Source organism: Cariama cristata, unplaced genomic scaffold (assembly GCF_000690535.1).
Source record: "Cariama cristata isolate BGI_N322 unplaced genomic scaffold, ASM69053v1 scaffold6220, whole genome shotgun sequence".
NCBI lineage: Eukaryota > Metazoa > Chordata > Aves > Cariamiformes > Cariamidae > Cariama > Cariama cristata.
Window position 1 is genome coordinate 29,121 of NW_009592902.1, and position 25,646 is coordinate 54,766.

At 37.5% G+C, this 25,646-nt stretch overlaps 1 protein-coding gene across 1 annotated transcript in view; it reads right to left on the reverse strand.

Moving 5' to 3' along the window:
• Positions 1–1,009: 1,009 nt before the first annotated feature.
• DCAF6 (DDB1 and CUL4 associated factor 6) overlaps positions 1,010–25,646 on the reverse strand; it is a gene marked incomplete at its 5' end in the record, with an annotated part of 82,302 nt that continues 57,665 nt past the window's right edge. The window contains 8 exons of the mRNA XM_009700879.1: positions 1,010–1,454; positions 3,075–3,180; positions 5,747–5,835; positions 7,414–7,570; positions 13,217–13,355; positions 19,580–19,621; positions 24,739–25,060; positions 25,229–25,312. Coding sequence (XP_009699181.1) covers positions 1,390–1,454; positions 3,075–3,180; positions 5,747–5,835; positions 7,414–7,570; positions 13,217–13,355; positions 19,580–19,621; positions 24,739–25,060; positions 25,229–25,312 — 1,004 coding nt within the window. The remainder of the gene's footprint in view (positions 1,455–3,074; positions 3,181–5,746; positions 5,836–7,413; positions 7,571–13,216; positions 13,356–19,579; positions 19,622–24,738; positions 25,061–25,228; positions 25,313–25,646) is intronic.

Consider the following 25,646-nt stretch of genomic DNA (forward strand, 5'->3'; position numbering starts at 1 on the left):
AAAACCAACCAACCACCCAGTCCATCTCCTCACACTTTTCCTCTCCTCTCACGTTATTCTTCCCTTGCCCGAGTGTCTTCACTGTTGCTGCCAGTTGAGTTCCATAAAATTCCCATTTCTCTTCCCTCATAAATCTCTCATCATCTTCTCAAATAGCTTCAGTTTTCCCAGCCCCCTCTATTTCTGTGATTTATATCCCTTCCCCACGTCCTTTCAGCCTGCCTGCATTGCGAATCAGGAGATCAGAATGTCGCGATAATGTTATTCAGACTGTGGTGTGGGGAATTCGTTTTCCTGATGTAAGCAAAGTTAGTGAAGATGGTGTGGTGAATGTATATTTTAATGATAACAGGGTAATGAAGCCTCCGGTACTCTCATCGATCTGATTCGGAATTCTTCCCGGCATTCTGTAATTCCCAATGGAGCCTCTCAGCATCCGCCAACCTTGGCAAGAACAGCCATTGAGCAAAGCTGCTCTTTTCCCTGCTCCGTTTTCCTTCCTTCACTTCCCCTTCCCCATCGCCATCCAAAAAAATCTACAGAGGAAGGGTAGAGCCAAATAATCACTCCTAGGAACTAACGCACGGGAAGTTTCGAATTGGTGTTCCTTTGCGCTACGTTTTCTCTATTCTAAACCCAGTGGAAATTACGATCTATCTGCTGCTGTTGCAAAGAATGCGTGCGCATGGATCTATTAGTGAAACACAACGATTTCAGCAGCACTACGGATTCAAGCGTGGAGAATGCAAAGTGGCACTATGGTAAGACTGACGGAGAAAAAATTTTGCATGTGTACGTGTGGGTTACACCCGTGGAAATGCAAGAACCGAGGGGCAAAGGGTCTCAAAGTCACAGAGCTCACTGTGAGAAATGATTGTATTTGTCACTTCACAAGCATCGTAAGAAAGAATGCAAATGAAGGCAGCAACGTGGCTATAGTTAAAAGGTGGGGGGAAAAAAAATAAATAAATAAAAAAATCAATGGTTGCACAAAGAAAAAACACGAAACTACTTAAAACAACCAAATCTTTTAATCAGAAAGCAACAAACATGCAAACAGCAGGTATAGAAATTTATTTGAACCAACGTTTTTACTATAATGAAAGTTACTTTAAAACATTGATCCAAGCTCCCACATTTGCAGGTTAAGGAAAATATTGCACTTTGCGTCTTCTAGCACCCCTCATACATGGCAAAACATTTTAAAAACATTTTTGCTTATTTTACTTGCACACTCTCCCAAAGTCATGCACACAGTCATTCAAAAACAAAAGGTTAGGTTATCCAAAAGCAATACCTTAGAATTGCACTAAAGCTCTGTAAGGAAAAATATAATTAATGTCTTATACAAATTCCATTAACGTCTAGGTGCTTGATCACAACTGCCAGTTACTCTTCATCTTCGTTTTCATTTTCCTGACCAGATCCTTCTGATCTGTCACCTTCCAATCGGTCTGTAAGACACAGAGATTTAGTAAAGAGAACTAAAGTTTTCAGGTTTTGGTAAATATTTCTAGTGTACGATCTCCCTGGGCTATTACACAACACACAGGGGCTGTGGGTTATACGGTAAAAGAAAGTCTGTATGGAGATTGGGTAGAAATGTTATCACAAGAAAGGAGAACAGGAGAAAAGCTCTAAAGGGTTTCCAGGCATAAAAGTGAAATTTGTGTACAAAAGGAAAAAACCTTGTAGCTGCTGACTGGCTGTCAGCACAGGAAAGATGAACGCAAGCACAATATTAAAAAGAGGTGAACACAAGGGATTGAAACACTGTTCTGGGGAGCTGAAATTAGAAGAGCTGTGGTTGGAAATTTGTATACTCCCGAAAACTGGGGAATCGCTCTCTTGTCACAGTATATGTCAGAAAAAGTACTTTTTGATATAAATGTTTAGAGAAAGGCAAATACGGAAATGTGTGCGGGAACATGACTGGCTCAAAATCTATCACTCAAACAACACGTGCTGTCAGGTTAAGAAATACTCCACCCAGCCGTAACACAGATTTTTGCTGAAACTGTTTAACTCGCACATTGGGCAGTTCTTTTGAGCATTTTACTCCAAAGAAGTAATAACAAATGAAGAAAAAACCCCAAACTAATATATGCACTTACAGCGGTGGCGAGACATACCACCGGGCTGGGTACAGTGGCATCCTCCTGGCCCTCGAATTCTCCCAGATCAGGGAGAGGTGAAAGAGGAGCAGCAGCTGCTCCCAGGCAGAGCTCCCGTCCTACCTCCTCACTCTAAGCCCACTGCTCTGGGGCCGGAGGTCCCCACATTCATTACTTACAGTCACTTTTACCTTCATCTACAGTTCTGATAAGATTTCCGCCCCATACGTCATACCAGCCTCCCAAAACTTCATCTCCTTGCTTCCCATCCAGGAGGATGTCTCTCTGTTGTCCTACATCTTTCAGTATCGACCCACTGCAGTCAACTTCTTCAGCACTAACATCCAGGAACACCAGTTCCCAACGAGGATTCTCCATGCAGCCCTTCCTATCACCAATTTCAGTCCCTAGGGAACTGCCCCTTCCCTGGAGGGACACCTTAGTACCTGCTGCCCCAGGAACAGCTGCCAGCAGCCCCGTTAATATCGCCCACAATCCTGGATCTTCACACTCTCCTGCACCCCTAGACAATTCCAAGCCCACAACGACAATCAGTTTATGTTATGACTCATTCCAGTCATCCCCAACAGCTTTCCCATCACACAGCACTCACCTTAAAGATCATCCCTTAGTAAAGAGAGTATTTTTCCACATCTAATTAGTACTACATGACGAATAAGCTAGTTCAGGATGGATAGTATGGTAACATCTAAAAATGTATTTTGTTCTTTTCCTGCTCTTTGTTTTGAGGTTAAAAAAAAAAAAGCTGCAAAAATGTTGCAAGTCTCGCACTAAAGAAGCAATTCCTAAGTATTTCTATTAAGAGACCCTTGAACAACCCTTGAATCTTCTCACCAACCCCAACTGTAGCCATAGACAGCTGAAGATCTTGATGGTTCCCCAATCCATCTGCTATTTCATAGACCAATGTGGTGGACAAGCTCTTCAGAACTCTCTCACCTGCTCTTATATGATTCAATGAAGCCAACATTCGTAACATAAAAGAAGCTGGAACAGTAATAGTGTTTCTGGTCTCTTCCAGCATTAATTCATTACGTGTTATAACCTGGAAGCAGGGAAGGGGAAAAAACAGCATCAAAAATAAGCACAAGATTGTACTGCATCAATATGGGTTTGTAGATACAAGAGTTCCTATGCAAAAGGCATTTACAGAGTCCAAAATTACAGTAAGGGAGCAACATTTTAATAATTAACTCTCCAATACAGTTACACAAATGGTATATGGTAAGAAAAGTCAGACAGTGGACTCTGCCTAGAGATATCTAATTGTCTATCTAAAGAATATTCTAGTAAGGTCATCGTTCCGTTGTCCACATGCATGACAGATATTAAGATAAGCAACTGAGAAAAACTTTTGGAAATGAGATCTTGCACAAAATAAGGAGGACCAATGAGAGAAAGTGCTGTTACAGACGGCAACCGTTATAGAGAACAAAGTTCTAGCACCAGCGCTGGCCAAGAACGTGGGAAGGAAGAAAGATGAGGTTACCCTAAACTCCTACCTTCATGCCGCTTGAAACTTTTGGAGAAAATCCAAGGAACAGAAGCAATTACTCTATCCCAGTTCAGGAGCATTCTTCAGCTCCATAATTCTTTCTAAAGAGATCTACAGCTTGCCTCTAAATGACTCCAAAGAGCCAGCTCCTACTGTCTTAGTTTCAAGGAAAAAAAAATTGACTAATGAATGCTTTCAGCTCTTTCGCCTCCTTCCTTCCTCGTGGTACTTCCTTGTCATCCTCCTTGCTTTCCCGTTAAGTTCTAACCCCACACCTTAGCTCGTCTCTCAGCTTTTAGGCTATGTTCTTTCGTTCCCACTAAGCATAAAAATTTCTTTAGGTGGAGACAAGTTCTGACCGTTATTCAATCCTTCCTCCCAGATCAGCTGCTGTAAGGCAGGAAAAGAATGCATTTCTTTTTCTCCCCAAGACTCCTTCTCAAGCCTGTTCCTCTTGTGAGGAACATGTTGGTGCAGATGTCCGCAGCGGCCTTCTCCTAGCCAAATCAAAGCGTCTCTTTTCTGTCATTCTCATCTGTTTACCAGGCACTTTGCACAGCTGATCACTCCCTAAAAGAAGCAAACTGAGAAGACAGCAGGCTACCATTTTTTTCCTCTTTCACCTCCTATTTCCCTGGCGCATCATCTGTAACATCCTTCTGACAGCCTCCTTCGGATGCTTTTTCTCTATTCAGAGACTTGTTCCCATCCTCGTTGTCTTTTCCTATTACTAAGGTCATGGCCTCTCTCTCAATTTTAAATCCGGTTCTGTATCTATACCAAACACAATGCTTTCTCCCTAGACCTTCCCTTGTATGGAAAATTCAGTTTAGGTATGTTGGACGCTTACTCTAGCCCAACTTAACACGGTGGAAACTATTTTATTTCTATGAACCTCTCCTGTCCTCTACATAGGTATTTCAATACAGGGATTAAATTAAAAAAACCAAACCAAAACAAAAAAACATGTAAAATTACAAACCATACTGAGGTCAAATTTTCTGAAAGTTCTACAGTTTTAGTTAAAGAAAAAAATCATGAAATCTCAAAATAATCTGTTATTATTAAAAATTAAGTGACAAAAGTATTGGTACATTAATTCCTTTTAGCACACATTTATGTTTAGCAATATTTCTAAACGCCAAAGGCTCCAAAACACGTCACACATTAAAACTATCATACAATATATAAAGAAATGTCACTTCACTCAGTGTCACTACTGTTAAAATAATGGGAAAGGCTCAGAACTCACAAGTGGATGGTTTGGGTTTTTTTTCAGGGAGGCGGGGGAGTGGTGGCTAAGGGTTGTGGGTTTCTGTTTGTTTTATATGTATAGATATATATATAGCACTAATACAGAGAAATAATAATTAAAAATCTCCAGTCTACTATATCCCTGCTGTCCAGGAGATTGCACAAAAAAAACCCCCAAACCACCCTACAACCAAATTTGCCCTATTATATTACTTACACAAAACCATAATTTATTAAAATGTTAGATGTTATGTAAATCACTAAAATATGATTATTCAGCAGCCAACTATATGATCATCGTAGGCCAGTTGCTATATACATTGTTATTGCTTTGAGGGTATGTAAACAATGTGTTACCTAACTTTATATATGGACTTTTATAACTGATTGGGCTTGCCACATTTGCGTTATTCCACGGGGTTCCCAATTTGCAATCTTAACCTTAACTCCCTTTCGTGCCACTGAATATTTAATAGGATTGATTTTTGCACTCCCTGTTCTTCTGCATATCTTTGCATTTCCTTCAGTTAATTTATTTGTTCAAAGACAGGCACTACCTTCATTTCTTAATTCCCACCAGTTTTCCTTCTATACCTGACTGTTCATACCTTTTCCAGCTTCTTTCATCTACATAATACCAGATCATATCGTACAATTTCTAGGAGGGTAAATGAAATACAATGTGCCTCTGTGTGCTGCCAATGATATGAAAGTTAGCTATTATCAAGGGCAGCTTTTTATTTGTAGCTCATTTGTTGAACATTAAATAACTCTGTTAATTCAATATCAGTAATTTGCACCAAAGGCTTTTATGGACTTGGAAGACGCAACATTACTCTGAAAAAGGAGGAAAGGTTCTTACCTCATCGGCAAGTTTTCTGTTAAAAATCTTGGATTCTTCCAACGGCGACCAAATTTTTATATCATAATCAATACCCGAAGAGGCCAGAACTAGAAATAAGTAATAGTAATTCTAAATTCAATATGTTATGTCTTTACCAGTATTTTCGGCACTTAACTGGAGTTGAAGAAAAATACTTCACTTGAAGCACTTACTTGCAAATGTCACTTTCCATGCTGAACATACAGCTAGGTAATTACTAAGTCTCCATACCAGATGTGAGCTATAGATTGCATATTTTTTAATATATATATATATGAAGAAAATACGTGCAAACATCAAGAGCCTCCTTTTTTAAATTAAAAAAAAAAAGCACCAGAATATACATACGGTAGGAGCAGAAAGTAAGAACAACCCCAGCCACTACTACTGTATTTCTGCTGATGGCCTATAAGTCTATGCATTAATAACAAAGCCTTAGGATTTGTAGACCCACTTACCAAGACAGGAGCAAGATAATTTCAAACTTACACTGAAATTATCCAATGTCAAAATATTTCATGTAAATTTATTTGATATTCAAATATAAAGAAGGAATGGATGCTCTTATAAACACCTGTTAGAATATGGAAAACAAAAAGTTGCAGAACATTCTCTAGATCATTGCACAAAACCACTACGGGAATAAAAATTGGCTAGGAAGATCTCAGTAACTGGAAAACTGTACAAGATTAACTCTCCTACAAGGTGGATGACCTCTTCATTACACCTTCAGTGTGTGACAGGGAAACAGTTGCGCTCCATCAAGAAATCAGTCAAGCTACAGAGCATTTTGAAAGGTGCTTCCAAAAGAAGCGTCCAACCTAGCCACATGCTCCAAACATGTATGGGAACACAGTTTCGATTAAGCATTTAAAAGTTCAAGGCTTATTCAACGTAAGGCAGTATGTCACGTTTCCACAAACTGTCTGAAAAACACTCAGCCTCTTCCAGTATTATTATAGCAACTTTATTTGCTTATTTATTTACAGCTTACTGTTATTCTACAGCCATGTGAGCTATGAAAAAAGAAATAACACAAATACTTTCTCTGACTGTGTCAGAAGCTACAGAATGGTTCAGATTTTCCATCTACATGTCAGATGACATATGATTCCTTCTACTACTTTAGCCCACCTTTTCTATCAATATTTTCCCCTAAATACAAATTAATAGAATTTCTATGAATTTTATTCATTCTTCTAATCTTACAAGACCCAGTGAGACTGAGACACCCCTTAATTTTTTTGGAGAGCCAAGCAAAGACCAGATTCCAATATCGATTCCCAAAGTGTTGCTGGCATTTCAGTAACTCCATATATCCCTTATGAGTGTCAGGGAAAACATTTAATGTATTAGGGAGTGCAAGAAAGGGAGATTCTTATTACATCTTAACTTTCTATAAATACTATATCAGTAACATTTTCATTCCAAGATGTTATTGAGTAAGGAGGGCCTTACTCAAAGGCCAAAGGTCATTAGTTAAAGACAAAATCAAAAGCAGTATTGCTTAATTTAGATGGGAAAAAACACACAACAGCGCATTAATCACGACAATGCTCTATTGAGCAAAGAATTGAAGACTGAGCTTTGAAATGCGTTATTACAGATAACCTGAGCATGCAGACTGTGCAAAATGATCATCTTACTTGGGTCAAACGGATGAGGCTGAAGACAGTTCACCACATGATTATCAGCTTCCAGCAGCATGAGATGTTCAGCAGTATGTCGATCCCATATAAAAATATGGCCACAGTCTGAACCACTCATGACAAAGTTAGATCCCCAAAAATTGGCTTCTTTTATCTGCAGTAAAAACAAAAATAAAATTTACTTTATAAGACTAGCTAGTGTAAAGCACAGCAAGGAGTACACTCCCGTTTCTGCAATAACACTGCCTCTGAAGGAAGAGCTCTGCATATGCAGAAACAACATTTAAGCAAATTTACAGGAAACATTTTAAGAAGAATGATCAAAAAAAAGAGAATTCAGAAGTTTCTCGATCTCCAGAGCAAAGTGGCTGCTAACAGAAAAAAGGAGAGGAGTTGGGGAGGACCGAGCAGTTTGGAAATAAACGACAGCAGATTTGTCACGTTCCAAATTATGGGAATTAACTGAGTCTGACAGATGAAAAGAGGGCACGAAATCAAACTTAGGATTTTTTTCTCCCCCCCAGTCAAGCAGAGAAGAACAAAGACTTCTTAGTCCAAGGCCAAAATTCAAGTTATACGCCACTGTACAAGGAAGGCATCTGGGTAGAAATGACCCTTCAGCTCCAGCCATTATAGTAACAGTAGATGAAAGTAGAAGCACCTCTCCCTGCAAAGTAGAACCAATAATATCACAGTTTTCTTGACACACTGATACACCTTCTATTTCACGTCGTTGTTCCTATCGTTACTTTGTTGAGGTATCCGAGCACCTTTGCAAAGTGTTGGAAGTGATATGGCTAACGTTTGTCACCTATCAGCATGTGTTCCCATGCTATCAGCAAAGAGTACGTGTAGTACATTGCCAACATGGACTATTTTCATTTATTTATTTATTTTTAAATACATGTGTTGCTGTGTATAAATTTAGAGAGCAAAGTAAAACCTATCTTACAAAAGCAGTGAGATGTCTGAGGGCCTCCTGTTCACACTGAAGGTCATTCTAGCACCTTGGGCCAGTTTATGGGATTTTACTTTGCACTGACTGGACTGGCATCACACAAATTATGTTAATTTTTAAATCACTTACTCATCAGAAATTATAATTGGATGATCTTTGGTTTTGGCCTTCAGCTAAGTCCTCCATAATGTTATTGGTAACACAGTAGTTTGACCCTGGATTATAACCGGCTGTAAATAAAACATTCTCTGATCGTAGAACTGTATATTTGAAGGAGGAAATTCTACACCTCTGAAAATAGCACGGTAATAATTTTTACTTGAAAGATGCACAAATTACTTAAGAATTTTTCATAAACCAGAAAAGATAGGAGGAAATTCACAAACAGGGCGTTGTGAGTTGAAGTGTGCACATCTGTTTGTGAGGGAACACAACTGGGTTGGACATGCCATTGACTGAAGGGCATTGACGAAAGATCCAAGGTCCTTGAGAAGGCTTCCAGAAAACCAGCCGCCTCTCACCGCAACTGCATAGTTTGTTGCGGTGCCTCACAGTCAATGAAGCGACTGTCCCCCACCATCTTCTCTCCATCCGATGAAGAGAGGAACATCGTCATCCTCTGGGTAAAAGGAAAAGGGGGTGCTTTTAGGGCACAGTATGCTCAATGCTATACGACTAGTATACTATATAATGGTTTATCACATCATCTATTTCCCTTTTCCTTGTGTCAAGTGCTATAATTCGGCAGGTATTTAAACCTACTGTCTTAAGCACCATAAATATTCATGGTCTCATCAGCATCGTTGTTCTGGATATGCATTTGCTAACAATGCTGTAAACACTTTTCTAATGAAGTGACCATCTCTCCCCTCAAAACGGCTAGACTGTCTTGGCCCCGATTCTGACAATTAAAGAAAAAAGCAGATACAGTCAGTGACAAGATAGCTAACTTGACATGTACTTGACTTGAAAAAGTCTTTGGGAGACAAGTGAGTCAATAAATCTGAACTTTTTTCTCCTCTTTGTTCCCATCCCTCTCCTCAGAAGGATATAAGATTATAGTCATAGGATTATAAGAATAATGTATTATCTGATAATCATTTATACATCAGTTATATTTTTGTATGGATTCATATATTTATTATTTATATTAAACTATACTATTTTATTTCTTAAATGCTATTTATTTATCAATAATTACTTGTGTAGTAAATGCTGTATTATTTATTAATTGTGTATTTACTAATTCAGTGGGAAAACTCAGACTCCCTGAGTGTTTCATAGATCTGCAATCTCATCAGTTTTGGAACTGAAGGCAGCTGAAGCAGTCTGTCCTAGGAAACAGAGTAGCATTACAATGAAAAGGATCGTGTAAATGACAGAGAAATTGCAGGCCAGGAAAAAGTGTCAGTAGTATCAGATATCTATTTCCTTGAAAAATAATGTTGATATTATTCTACACCTGTTACATTCAAGTTACCCTCATGATTACAGCCTGAAAGAATGTGGCTTATTCTATTTCTAAGCCAAAAAAAGCCAACCTAGAGTATTTTTTTTTTTCAAGAAGCAACTATCAGCTTTATTAAATGTAGAACAATCTTTCCATGCCAAGGCCTCTCTTGCTCTCCCTTCCTGAAAAGATGTAACCCAAACAAAGCCAATTAGTCTGAGCAAACAAGAATGGCTGGCCTCCTTCACTAATGATCAGAATCTTCTTCAGAAATCACTTCTGATTTTACTCGGAGTAGGACATCAAAATAATTTAACAATGGTTATTTTAAATAGGCAGCAGTATCTTTCTCCATTGCTGTCCTGCACCATCTATGTAGGTTGAGGTGGAGAGGTTAGGTGGGGTGGCAGAGGAGAGGGACATGGCTTCAAGAAGAGTCGAAACTTGGTCACAAGATGGAAGCTGAAAGCTCCGCGATAGTCCCCAGTTTGCGCTGGAGAAAAGAGTTTGGAAGTTAAAAATGTAATCCTACACACAAGATTAGACTTTAAACAGTTACCAGTACCTCTTACGAACGCTTTAAATTGACATACGTTGGGCAAAAGAAATACCTATATAAACAGACGTTTCCTATGCAGCAGCTTTCCGAGTTCACACAGATGATGTCCAATGTTTGAAGTTCAGCGTAAAATAATTTCCTAATTTCTGGTATTTAAGAATATCTCTGGCATAAGGTACAGAATTTTGAGACCATTTACACAGAACCCTACTATGGAATTATTTTCCAAGTAACACATCATAATAGAGCTCTAAAGAGGACAGAGCCTGCATCCTTATTTTTCTTTTTGCATCGTTTTCTCAGAAAATGCACTGGAGAAAAGGACAGAGACATTGTCTTGCTCTGTGCTTTGCCCCGGCTATCTTGATTTAAAAATCACCATGATAAACAATCATATTAGTAAGCTGAACCCTTACCGCTGTTAAAAATACGTACTTTATTTCCAGCATGAGTACTTCCAGTTTTAAATTTCAGGCTTGCTAGATCTTTGTCTATAGAATATGACTGCAGTCATTGCAGTAAAGTCATCCTGATGACTAAAAATAAGCCAGAGAAATTGCATTCCTGGATTCTGTAGTGAAAGATGTGTTTCCAATATATTCATCTTTTGGCAGCTTTTGTCTTATAGCTCCTCTTAATATATATTTTGCATTATCCTGTTAGAAATACATCTAAATTATCTCCAGTAATAAATAACTTTATATTTTAATTCTCAATTATGACTACTTCCTGCTTCCTTTGTATTCTCTTAACATAACTGCTGATTTTACATTTCTAACAATCATAAAACCTAATAGCACCACATAAATTAAGAGAATTGAAATTCACTTTTAAAAATTTTGTTTTCAAACTCATATACACACTCGCTTCTACTGTACGCATACGCAACTTCTCCCATTTATTAGTTACACACAGATGCTCTAAAGTGTCTTTAAAGTCAATGTTTTAAAAGGGGGACTTGAGGTGAGTGGAATAGAGGAAGAATGGCATATATATGAAAGGAAATAAGACTAGGACTGGAGGGAAAAATAGCGAGGAAGAGACAGGAGAGACAAAGAACCACAGGCACATGGCAAAATACAAATTTAAAAAAAAAAAAGAAAGGGAGTTTGGGCTCACAAGAGCATGGTTTTTTTTCCCTCCAAGAGCTAAAGAGAAATAGGAAATCTCACCCCCCATCATTCCACTCCCATCACACCCCTGCTGCCATATTTCAGGTCTGTTTCATAAAACCCCAGTAACTCCCAGGACTCTAATCACATCACTCGAGCGGTTACATGGCAGAGATCTATGCAACGGACATAAAATTGTTCCAAACCTGCCAATGGTACAAGCAAACATCACACAACTTTTGCTTTCTGACAATATAAGAATTACACTTAAAATATGCTTAGTAAAAAAATGGTAAGGTTGCCAAATTAAGTTCTCAAAAGTAAGGAAGTACCAGAGCTATTCAATTTGCTTGCATAACCCTAGTTCACTCTCCTCTTGTATATATATGTGTGTGTGTATATATATACACATATATATGTATAAAAAAATGGTTCATGTTCATGTAATTTACAAGACCATTTTATCCCTGGGCTGCTCAGGTGTGTTGGAAACAAGACCTCTCTAAGCTGTCTTCTTCACAAATATGAAAGGGAAATACCATCAGCCCTTGCCTTGCAGGAAAGAGGGTATCGATCCAAAAAATAAATTAAAATGAAGTTTGCCACCATAGAAACCAACAGGGAAAATTACATCGTCTTTCATTGTGTGCGCTCCTTGTCATAGGTGCTCATGTGAAACAAAAACATCAACCCACATCCCAAAGCAAGCAAACAACAAAATCCGTGACATAATCTCTATAACAACACATACGCAGATGGAGACTGAATTAAGACCGCTTAGGCAAGCTTAGCTTTAATATCTCTTAACTACAAAGTGCTTGATGCTATGACTTTTAAACTAACGGAGTTTTGAGCGATTAAATTTCATTTCTGAAATACAGTGCAAAACTCCTTGTCATTCATCAAAGGTTATTCTAAGCCTTGTTGCTTGCGTAGACTGAAATACGCATTTACTGAAGCATTTTCCCCAGTGTCATCAAAGCCATTCACACAAACTCTAGAAAATTGCTTTTGGAGGTAAAGGGACTACTTCTCAGATCATCTGCAAAATAATACACCTGCTTCTTCACCACCTAGTACTCAGAACTTCACATCTTCAAAACGCTGTAAAAAGCAAAAAAAGAAATAGCAAGGAAAAGAGCAATCGTTTCTCGTGCACCACTGCTTTCCACAGTAACTGCATTTTTCTTAAAATACTTTTTCTTTTTCATACAAAATACTGTATCTAGTGGTTAGATTACAATTTAATAACCAGCGCTATTTCCTTGTTTTTAATTCAGAGATGTCAAGGTTCTTCAAAACTATGATTTAATCCTCACTTTCCCTTCCAAGCTGTTCAAAATTATTCTTTAATCTTTACCTTTAAAGAGCTTGGAAAGGAAAGTGAGGATTAAATCATAATTTTGAAGTTAGCTATATTTTATACTGCTTAAGCTGACAGACAAAATGAAAAAGAAGTTAAGAAAAATACCCAGGATTTCAAAGGCAGTTAAGAGGAGAGGGTCTTAAACTCAAGAAAACTCAAATGCCTAGCATGGTGACACCTGAGTCACACTAATTTTAATTTTCATTTAGAGCAAATTATGTGGCTGAATGGACAAGAAAAAAGTGCTTACTTTACAAAATTACAATATCCTTTTTGGCAAGCTTTCAATGTGGCAGCTACACTGATTCAGTCCATAAAACCTCTACAGTTCCCAAAACGGACAAAGAATTTGTACCATTGTTCGGGAGTTCCGATGACCTTTATAAACCATCTTTATTAAAGGACGTCTAATATTCAACGTTTCCAGTTCTTCCATTTCTTTTCTTTCTTTCCTCCTTCTGAAGAGCTCCTGAATGCGGGCAACAGCAGATCGTCTATAAATTGCAGACAAAGAGAACACTGCTGAGAGTCCATCTCCAAACACTGAAACGGGCTATCAAAAAGGACTATAAAATAACAATTAGGCACTCAAACACACTCTCCATAAGTTTGGAACAGACATCAACATTATCCCAAAGGTAAAATTACAGACTTTAATTTTTTCCATCCTGGCTTAGAACAAGAATAGCATGCAACACAGTGGAACGTCAAGTGATGCAACATTTTATTCCCTCTCTGAAGAGCAAACTTCAGCTGTTGGCAAAATTCACATGCTATTTTATTCTTCAGTGCTATAGATATCCTCCACCCATAATGAGGTAGCAAAATTCTGAGGTGAAAAATCTATGCCAAACCAGAAGTTTTTAAAATTTAAAAGAGTTATTAAGGATCTAGTGCACCTTCCAGTGTGATTTAGTTTTTTCCCCAAAATTTCGTTAAATGTATTTCTCTGCACTATTTCTGTATGGCAAGACTCAAGATTTAAACAGCTTCAAAAAAGTTCCGACTAAGGCAGGACATGATTTGCGATCAATTGTAGCAACTATCCCGTATGTTAGCAGTGAGGGATACAACTGAAGATTTCCTAGAACAACAGAGAAAAATTAGTTCAATTATGTATTTTGGTTTGTGAATATTTAATTCCAGGAATCCACTTTTTGATTAATCTGTGAATACCAAATTTCTCCTGTTTAGCTCTTAAGTTTCCAGATCCCCGTAATTCCAGCTATAACCACAGCGTCACACCCCAGCACCTGCACCTAAATTTTTCTTCTTTTATTCCATGTCAGGGTTGCTCTTAGCTTTGAGGTCCTGAACACAGTCCAAGGGGAACGTCACTCTCAAGAAGGAGCAGGTACAGATTTTAGCAGAATGCAAGGAGTCAAACTATGACAGGAATTTATATGATCCGGAAAAGTAAACTGAGCCAGAACTGAATATATTTGTAACCTCAGTACACTGCTACCCGAAAGCTAGTAACCTGAATTTGTCCACAGGTAATGTGGTACGATGTTTTAGTCACCGGTCTTGGAGACTCTTGCAACAAGTCCTCTTTTCCAGGAAAAAAAAAAAAAAAAAAGCCACCAGATCTATCTCATAACTAATTCTCTCGGTCAGTGGTCTGCTTAGATTTTCGTTTCATTTTTATCATAGGAGAAAGTTGCACCAAAAAAAATGGAGCTAAAGTAAGTGTTATCCTACAGCTAGGCAAAGAAGGAAAATGAATGCAAGTAAGGAGTCATTACTACAGATTTTAAAAACAATCAAACAAACCACAAACTGTCAGGCTAAGATCATCTAATACAGCTACGCTTTTAAAAGATATTTTAATACTTATTTTTTTATAGAAACTAGAAGCTCTAAGCACTAGACAATAGATCCACTTAACAGTAGACTATTTATTATAATACATTTCTTAGAAGTTTGTCCAGCAAACAATCCCAGAAAAAATAGACTACAACTTCCTTTGTGAGAGTTTTCTATCCCCTCAAAATCTCATATCTAGGTAATTTTCTAGTTCCTCCTTCTTATACTATACTAAATAAATAAATAAATATACTGTTAGTTAGTCCTTATAATACACAGAGTCTCAACTTTAATCTTCAACAGATTTAAGAAGAGAGTTCTTCACAAAGTCTTCATACAACGGAGAAAAAAAAAAAGCCCACGTTCTTTATCTACTGTGCTTTAAAGACCACAGAATTACTCTCCTTAACAGTTTACTTCTATGTGAAGGAAAAAGTGGCATGTATATGATAGGCTACATAAAACACTTTCAAAAACTTTAAACAATTATTTGGACATATTTGGTTTTGTACTTGTTTTTAAAAATTATGGGGTTTGGGTAGAGAAAGTAAAAGCAAGAATCATGTAGTAACAACTACTCTGCTACCAACCCCATCGGCGATCACACCGCTTTGGAAGAAGCCACACAGCTCTTCAGCACAGTAAGACCTTTTGGTTTCAGAAGCATGCCTGTTCGCCTTACGTCTATCACGTACTATGACCGCTATTTGTATTTTTGGTATATTCATCCCTATTAATTAATTAATAAAAGATGCGCGGTGAAAAAGCTGAGAAGTTAAATACCATTAGGATTGACAAAGCAGTAGGCGTGCCTAGCTCTTTCAGAAGGGTTACTTGGGATTAGAAGATGGTATTAAAGTAACTAATCGGTAACCCAAAGTAGTTTCTTGCACAATTTTTCATCTAAACAGTTCTAGAAAAATTCATCTCCTCCTCTAAATTCCCCTAGGCTTGAATGCAGACATTACAAAAAACCCCTCAGGACTATTTCGCAGTCAGAATCATGCATTTTTTTAAAAAAAGCAGAAGCACAGAAGCAACTTTTGCTGAAAGCTCTCTTTCAACTAAATTTAGCTGTGAATTAAAAATCCTGATTTTAGGTCTTAATTTAAAAGGCATGAATGGATTGATATTTAGTTATCTTGTAAAGTCAATGATCACCTTCAACACGGCGAATGCAGCCAAGCACGCAGGGCTGTAACTGTGATACTGTTATCAGGCACTCTAGTAACATACGCTAAAAGCAGGAACCTGGCAGAGGCGAGTCTTCTCCAGAAAAGAGAAATATAAGCCCAATCTAATGACATTTCAGAACAAAGAACACTGCAGGAAAAAAAAAGGATTCTCTCTGAGAGGTATTACTTTTCCATAACTACAGAATTTCTACAAATTTTTTTAAGTCACACAGAAAACAATTAAAAAAAAATCCAACATATTTGTTTTCGTGGCTTTTTAATTTTCATTTCTGTTTGTGACAAGCAATTCTTCTGTGCCAACAGAAACTTCGATAGTAGCCTAATCACTTGGAACATCAGCCGATAAAGAAGCCCGCTACGCTATTTGCACTGTGCTGAAGTTCAGCCTAAGCTAAGCCTGACCGTGAGCTGGTGCTTCTCTTCCAAACCGCGTACTCTTCCAGGCACAAAACGTCAGATAACAAAATTTATGCACATTGTGTCAGCACTCCTCAAGCAACTCCATCAATTGCTACAGTTGTATTATGTATTCACATTCAGGCATCAAATAATGAAGATGCCCGCGAAATGCTGGATATAGATTAATGTCCTTAATTCTATGGTACAGAAAACGTTAGGTCTTGTACGGTCAATGAAACTGAACTTTGTTTTAGTTATGCCCTTATACTGTAGGTAGTGCTCTGACTTCAGAATAAATCAGTATTGCTGTCTGCAGGTATAAAGCCTTTTTAAGTGTGTTCTGCCAATTTTTGTGGTACCTTAGTGCAATACCTTACAATAAAGTTGGTGTGTGTAGTCTCAGTAAGATTGAGCCCAAGATGATGTACGGTACTTTCATTACTTCAATGGAGCGTGTCTTGTGGAAAGCTAATATTTAAATATTACTTCCAAAAGTAAGAATATAGACATGAACCAGAGCACAACTTTTCACCTTATGATCAGCCAGGTTTGAAGTCTTCAAAGTCGATTGTTGTAAACGTCAATTATCAAAAGCCCGTTTAAATTAAGCCCTAGATGAGTGGAATAGGGATTTAGAAGTGAACCCATTATATTCTTTCAATTAAACATAGGTTCAAAAGAAAAATCCAAACCCGCAAAACCCCCCTGATGCAGACTAATCCACAGCTATGTATTATACACAGAGAGAAATGGAAAAGATGTAAACATGGAAGTTAAGCCTTAAAAAAAAAATTCACATATGGCATTTTCTGTATGTTTAGAAATTCTGAAGTGCAATAAGGATTTTTTTTAAACTAAAATCTATACATTTTGCACAATTAAATAACCACTTTGTTTCTTAAAGCACAGTATGTCACATATTGCTCCTTTAAAAAATATATAATTTTTTTTGAGAGTGCTGCAGACCTCAGTTTCCAATCTATGTTACTCAACAATTTCTGGCTCTTCTCTGTATGTTTTAAAACAACTATGCTTATCTGCAAGTTAGAAGAGAGACAGTCAAAATTAAATATGTTTTTCAAAAGAGGGAAAACTGAACAATTATCCATCAACTGAATCTGTAAACAGTCTCCAGGAATTCTGCTACAAATTTTGTTCCACTAGAGATCCAGATACAGTGGCTGCTATAAAATTAATCTGGTACCCTAGATAACCCTACATCTTCCAAACACCATTACCGCAGACCGATCATCTAGGTCGAGCTAGGTTCCAGCAGTTGGCCGTAAAGCTCACGTGTACTTGCTTCCTTTCTCCCTCCCTCTTGTCTCAGCTCCGTATTGAGTATTGAGCTCCATACCAGTTCCTCCAGTATTAAGGATTTTTGTCACTTCTTAAGTTTCCGAATTTACTTACAGACAGACATTGTCTCTTTTCGCTAAGTACCAGAAACCCTGGTTCCTTCTCTTCTGCTCTTTCAAGCTGTTATTTCCCCCCCACACACTTAATGCCATCTTCTCATTTGAACTATTTTTCCTATCCTAAACAACTGCAGGGAACCTAAAGCTTATAATCATTAATTTAGAACCTACTTCTCTGATGCCTTAAGGTCATTTCCTAGTTGATCCTGTAGAGGAATCCACCTGCCAGCTACCATGCTCCTGCTCAAGAATTCCAACCGCGCGTCCTAACAAGCTGGCTATCATCACCAAAGTCAAATCCAGCTCAGGAAGGTGATGAATTAATAAGCCATTGTACTAGTCTTTACCTCAACCCATGAGTTCCCTCACTATTTTATCCTTCCAATTTTTCTCCCCCATCTCACTGGGGAAGAGTGAGTGAGCAGCTGAGGGGCTGAGCTCTGCCTCTCGGGGTTAACCCACCACCATCATCTTAAAATAGATCCCTTTTCTAAATATCATGATTTGATTGTATTTCTGATTTTAATTAGCAAATAACCATGTTCCTTTAGAACCTCTGAACCTACGGAAGAGATTTACTACTGCTGCCAAATTTCAGGCATTAAGATAGTTCAAAAACAAGGGCAAAACCATCATGTTAACAGCACACTAATTTTACCCTGAAGCCCAAGTTATTTCACTGTTGATCATATAAAAAGAAATGTTTAACATAATGCACTCCTTAGTCATTTGCCAGCTTTCCAACACCACCAATGTTTCAACTGTTCTCAGCTACAAAACATTTTTAAATTTTCACCTGATATGTTGCAGAATGACAATGAAAATCAGAGAAAAATATACTGATAAAAAACTCTGTGCCAAATGCATCTTTCATCTTTATATTAAATTTATAGCAATATGAAACAAATAGGCTGCACTGAAGAGCTAAATAACTCCACAGTAAGGATGTTTAATATAGAAAGAACGCCTATCGTGAAATGTAAAGTACAAAGAGTACACAGATTCCTGAACCTTTAAGAAAGTTGCCGAGTTAAATCCATGTATTCCAATTGCAGTTAAGATTGAAAAGTAAGACAGAGACATACATGTCTGCGCTATTTCCCTGTAGGCATTTAAAATCCAGGACTCGGGCGAAGTCTTTTATGAAACCACATCCTGAGTCTTCTCCTCTCCAGCCACACAAAGCCAAGAGGTTAATTTTCACCATTAGAATTATTTTGTGCCATTTTGCCTATATATTGCCTTTGGCATTAAATCACAGTAGATGGTTTCTCCCTCTTACGGCGTGTGGCCAAACACAATTGTCCAAATTGCCTGTTGTGTTCTTGCAAATAACTCAATTATTTCAATGAGGAACACGAAATCAAGTCACTTTTTCATTTAACTTCATTAAAAGAAGTGTAAGATTTAGCATGTATCTTGCTAAATACGTATTATCAAAGATAGCCTTAATAATTACGCTCAGTTCCATAAACTTGTTCAAGCAAAAAATACAAATGGTCTTTGATAGATGTATTGTTATATTTTTGTCCAGAACTGGGTGTTCTCTACTACCAGACAAAGCAAGTCAGCAGCGGCACATGCAAATTTGACACGTTCCTCAGCAGCTGAACAGAAAAAGGTATTTGCTTTTCACAAACTACACACTTTTCAAATTCCATTAATTTCTATGGCACACAATAAAAAGGTTAATAGGTTGTTAAATGTGTACACTGCCACTTCTTTTCATTTCCATGCAATACATGCAGCTAAATGGAACTCAAGCAATATGCTCCGTAATTCATAGCGTTTAAAGTATGGCGATTCTTAAAATGCCAGTTAGATATGAAAAACAAGAACCTGATAAATCCATTATACGGCAATAAAAAGGAGGAGGGGAGGAAGAAAATAATTAATTACCTCATTATTCTATCACCTATCGCTGTTCCTCTGATATTATATCTAGCAAAGGGAACAACAACTGAAGTCATTCAAAAACGTTGGGTATCATGTTTTTAAAAGGTTAGCATCTATTACAAAATGCGCTCTACGTATTCCAACTGAGAAGACTCCTTCTCCTCAACGTGTTAGTATATGAGACTACTTTGATTTCAGCAAAAATAGTATTCAGATTACATAACAGTACACAAAGTTGATCTTATAAAATGCATTAATTCTTCACAGATCGTAGCAGAAGTGGAAGCAGCTGCAGAATCATTTCCATTTTACATTCAGATTTGTTTGAAATTTTAACCGACTAGTTTAATATTTTCCAGGTTTAGCCTTCGTTCATAGCTGAGCTTCTGTCAAAGTCCAAACAAAAGTAATTCAGTCGTTTAAGTAGGAAAGCAACCCTCAGAGAGTTGTTTTGACTAACTGGCGAAAATTAAGATCAATCCATTCAAAACTGCACTCTCTGTGCATGAAGAACATACATTTTGCATAGCTTCCCCCTCAGATTACAAAGGAGAGTGCTAAGGCAGCCATATCAGCTATCTCTGTTCCAACTAAATTTGCTGGACTTACTAAGTTTTAAAGACGACATGCTACATGCGTCCTTCGAGACTTAAAAACCTGCCTATCTCCTCATATTTATAAGAGAAGGGATCTTTTCCTGTGGATTCCCTAAAATGCCCAGAAGGTTATTTTCTCTGTTGAGCATCTAGCTAAACTCTTCTCCTGTACAAAATGGGTTTCATTTTTTTAAATTTAGAAAAATCCTGTGCAGTTCTTTATACCTCTTGTTAAAAGGAGCATGTATTGACTAGCCCAACAGCAATAAAAAAATTAAATAACTATTTAGCTTCTCATAGTCACTGATCTTCACCATTCCTATAGCGATGCTCAGTGGCTACAGAAATGCTACCGAAAAAAGTCAGACATCGCATTCTCAATTATTTCTTTCAAAGAAATGTCCTTCTGTGTGAAAACTATTCCGAGCTGATTCCTAGTCAACATTCAGCTGACTTAGCCAATTATCAACCAAAGGATCGTGGTATTTCTACACATTTTGCCACTACTATTCTAAGTTCTTTTCAAAATATCAAAGTGGGTGCAAAATTTGTGTTTCCGTACCTGTTGCATAGTCTTTCCTGACAGTTCAATTTCAGGTTGGCGATAAACTATCTATCCTCATTGTGTTTTGAGATTTATAAGCATCCACAAAAAGAGACTATGTCCCTTCTATCTATTCTTAGATTATGTCTAAGTCGTTCAGCATTGGAACGGGCTCCCCAGGGAGGTGGTGGACTCGCCATCCCTGGAGGTGTTCAAAAAACGTTTAGATGTGGCGCTTCGAGACATGGTTTAGTGGGTTTAGTGGCCATGGTGGCATTGGATAGAAAGTGGGACTTGATGATCTTTGAGGTCTCTTCCAACCATAACGATTCTATGATTCAATGTAAGCGAGAGAAAAAGATCCAAATCCTTGGTTTGAAAACTTTAAAAGTTGGATTTGTACCCAAACAAAATTCAAATAATGGAAGCTCTGTACACATTGGATTTGCAAAATGGACAACATTCTATTCATAAATCTGAAATCTAGATCCATCTTACTAAAACTAAACTGAGACTAGTGGAGTTGATGCAGCAGGAAGTTCTCCATGTATTTAACTGCAGGTGATGGCAACAGAGCTATCAAAAGGGTATTTCTGCCACTTCTTTTCCTTAAGAAGTAGTTTAAGATCATGATTTCAGAGTACAGAACCAGAAGTCTACCCCTCCTTTCTCAGTGGAGAAAGTTGTCCTTTACAGTGGGAAAACGACTCTCAGACAGTTTCCTTTATCTTCATTTCCCCAACGGTGGAGTTCCTCTTCGATATAAACAGCTAGTTATTACATATATAAAAACAGAACCTAAAAAACCCTAAACTTGTTGCAGATAATAATAATAATGCTATATACTGGAAAAGGCTTATTAGTCAAACAGCTTTCAGCATTCTGCTTCAGAAGGCTACAGCCTCTTTTTTAATTTTTTGTCCTCTAGAAAAATTAGAATTAAACATTTCTTTGCCACTGCATAAAATAGGTTCACACAAGGTAGATTATTGCTGAGTAGCCTTATAACCTTCTCCAGAAAGGAAAAAAACCCCAAACAAACAAAAAAGCCCCAAAGCAACTCCCCCCTAGACATCCTAGAGAGAAAAATCTACTTTATTACTTCTATATTAATGCCATTAATTATCTTATAGGATGACACATTGGAAACTAAATTATTAGATAAACTTGAGAAAATGAGATTTAGTAAAGGAATTGTTAGGTAACACAATTTACTAAGTGAGAAAAGAGAAAATTGTAAGCCTATAGGAAGCATACTGGTGGAGTTACGCACCAGTCTTGCGGGCATTTTTGTTTAATATATTGCTAATAGTCTGAGCAAAATGTAGGAATGTGTTCATGCAGCGCATTGAGGACATGAGGTTGGGTAACTTTATGAATATACAGGGGACTGTAGGACTTTAAGAAAGAGGTGGGTAGAAGTTCAGTAGTATAAAATTGACAGTCATACACTTCCGAGCTTCCTTCTGGTAAAAGATAAGAACACATTAATTAGAAAAGACAAAAGTAGGAAAGACTTCAGTAGACTAACTCATCTTGTGTCTGACCACAAGCTACCACTACGAGACAACCATAAGCAAGAGAGGAGAAGGATATAACTACTTGTGTCTCAGGAAATCTTCTCTAGACCAAGAGCAATACTCATACCATTAATCCTAGCAAAATCCAAACGGTGCAGTGCGTACAATTCCGGTCTACCATATTCAGGAAAGCAGGGGAACATGGAGAAGCACAGATAGGAACCAGGACAATGGTGGGAAAACCACAAATTCTTACTGCTAAGAGGGAGAAAAACTTGGCACTCAGTCTAGTGAGACAAAAGCCGAAAATGGACAGGATGAACATTGTTCAAGTGATCAGCACTGGGCACGAAAAAATGGTTTCAATCAAAACAGTACGTTAGCACAAACCCACTAATTTTAGTCAATTTATACCCATTATAGCAGCAATGTTTTGAGGTAGCTTCCCACTACTTAAAGGGCCAGGGGGATTTTATATAAATTGGATCAGTTTATGAAAGGGATTATATGCTGTAACAACTGTTGCAGTAGTAGTAGAGAGGACCTCCAGTTCCTTTCACTCTATTTCATATGAGATAAAAATACTAAGCTTATTTAAGCTTAGTATTTATACTAAGCTAGCCTTTAAGACCACCAGTGCCTGCTTTCTCCCTGGAAATCCAAATTCCTCTGAGCACACATAGGATGTCTTACTTTTCTTCAGTATCTCAGAGGGCATTTAGAAACTCCTGAAACCAGAAGAATAGGAGGAAACGTAATGTAAACGGATATCTGACTGCTCAGAAGTTAAACTAGAAGACTTCACTCCTCGCACACACACCGAAGCAGAACAAGATTAATTGGTCGGGCATTAAGCCCGAGTAATTAAAGCCTGGAGGCAATGCTAAACCAGTATTGACTACAGAGCAACTTTTGTCAGATTTTATTTGGGGGAAAAATAAGGAAGCAGGGGGAATTTTAATTATATCATTAATTTAGTTGAATGAACTTTCCTATATGATAAATTAAAACTGCTACAGGAAGAAATCTCGCTGCACACTAAGGAGGAAAAAAAAGCACGTCAGATGAAGTGTAATTGCCTTTAAGATGTCCTCACTAGTGGGAAATCGTAACAGCTCTATGATACCTGGAAGTGTCATTCTTACTACATTACTACAAAAACTATGGCATCGTAGAGACAACATAAGGTGCATGAAGAGAAGCTAAGAATCCTGCTTGAAAACAGAAATGGGGCTAAAATCGCAGGGCTTTTCACAGCTTGCTCTTCACTCACTAGATCATCATGAACATTGGCTTTGCGGTGGGAACTATTTCTGCCATTAGATACTTACCTACAGTTACTTAGTACTGCACAGAAAGTTAATGGATTAAGACGGAATCTGTATATATTGGTTTATTCATAAAAAACTGTCACTTAGTGCGCAGAATTACTCCTGCTGTACAATAAGTAATCACTGACTGTTCTTTTTGTCACTACTGACAATGTAGTGGTTTATGACTTTTCTTTTTTTAACTGCAAATTATTCAAAACCTTTTCTATGCACAACTATTAAGTTCTTTCTCATTTCCGAATGAATACATATTGTAATGCTTCCTGTAAAGAATTTGCATTGCTAGTGGAAGAAATTAATAGCAAGATAATGCTGCCTTTGAATGGGATAGGAGTAAAGCTAAGGCATCTGACACTAGGTTACGTACCATCTAAAACAACTGAAAAAGGTATTTTCTTAAGTCTGAGAATAGAGATGTTGCTTAAATAATTATTACAGCTTTTAAAAAAATCCAAGAACAAAGACATTAAAGCAGCAATACCAAATCGGGGGCTAAGTTTACTGAACGATCAAACAAGTATGTATGGTGGTTTATATTTTACAAGAAAAAAAAATACGCAAAGCTTACTAAATGCATCTCTTATTAATGATGACAACTAGTAATCTACCTTTTTTTTTACTGCCGTACATACTGATATTCAATAACCAACAAGAGGAAAGGGATTACAGAGTTTCTTCTTCAGAGAAAAAGAAGTAAGAATGAAAAATTGAACACATCAGTCTTCATGTATGTACTACAGACAAACACAGCGTTGCTGAAGAGCAACATTTACAAGCTCTTCCTTTGCCAAAGTAGGAACACCTAAAGTACAGTAGAAAGAAAATGTAGGTCCCTGTACACAAATTTATGAACTTTCCATACTTAAGACTACAGGGAGAATAATAAAAAAATGAACTGCAAATATTTAGCACTGGGGTATTCAGCAGGCAAGAAATAAGCACAAGCAGGTATTAGACCTGTAGGAGCTTGCCTGGCTAGGAGGGAATATATAGCTATACACATCTCACATACAGGCAAATTAGACTCTGCCATCAAACTCTTGGCTAGTCGTCAAAGAACAACTTATTTTAATTACGGATATGAGATGTGGATTTCTACATCTTCAATTAAAAAAAAAAAAAAAAAAAAGGCATTTTGCCAAGCAATAGCAGAGATAAGTATTCCCCTAACCTGTGTGCTGGTCCTCCTCGATACCTTGCCCCTGGGATGAGAACAGGATCATCATCACTGTCATCAGTTTCCTGGAGAGCCGAGGTCCTGGTAGAGGACTCGTCTGGAGTTGCAAGCCCTGAGGATTCTGGGTGTGGCTGAGGTTCATCATTCGCAGCAAGCGAGTTGGCAGTGGATTCAGTACTTTGACTTGAAATGTCTTGATTTGCACTTTTTTCACAGGAGGCTTCTTCCTCTGCATTTCCAGAGACAGTATCAACACTGGGGCCATTTTCTTCTGGTTGGATTCCAGAATGCTCAGGACCAGGTTTATCTGAAATAGCTAACAGAAAATATTAGGGAAAATAAGTCCCAGCATTAATGATTATAGTCTATTTTAGAAAATATAAACGGTCACAGAAGTTAAATTATGCATACTGAGTTTATATTGGAAATTTAGTTTTTCATTCTCTACTTCTTCATATATATTAGAAAGAGTAGAGATACATACTTGCTTCTGTCGTCTCTACAGTTTCATCTCTAGTTTTCAGTTCCTCAGCACTTGCGTCTTCCTTGTGAGATTCATCTGGGACTCCTGAATTAAACAACTTCATATTAAATCACATTATTTCAGTCCGATGCACATCTATAATGTAAGCAACTCTAAATGATACTAGCACTCCTAGATCAAAGCCATCAAAGCAATCCCCTCCAAAGTTCATGTCACTTTACTGAAATCTCAGATACTAATCACATAAAAGTCAGTATGCATAAACCTATCTAATTGCCTAGATCAATACACTAACAAAGAAAAAAGTATTTATTTTTTGTTCCTTAATATACTTAATATTGTACGCTATGAGAACTTTAGCTGCAAAAATAGCATTAATACTCTTGAAACAGATGATCATTTACTGAAAGCTATTATT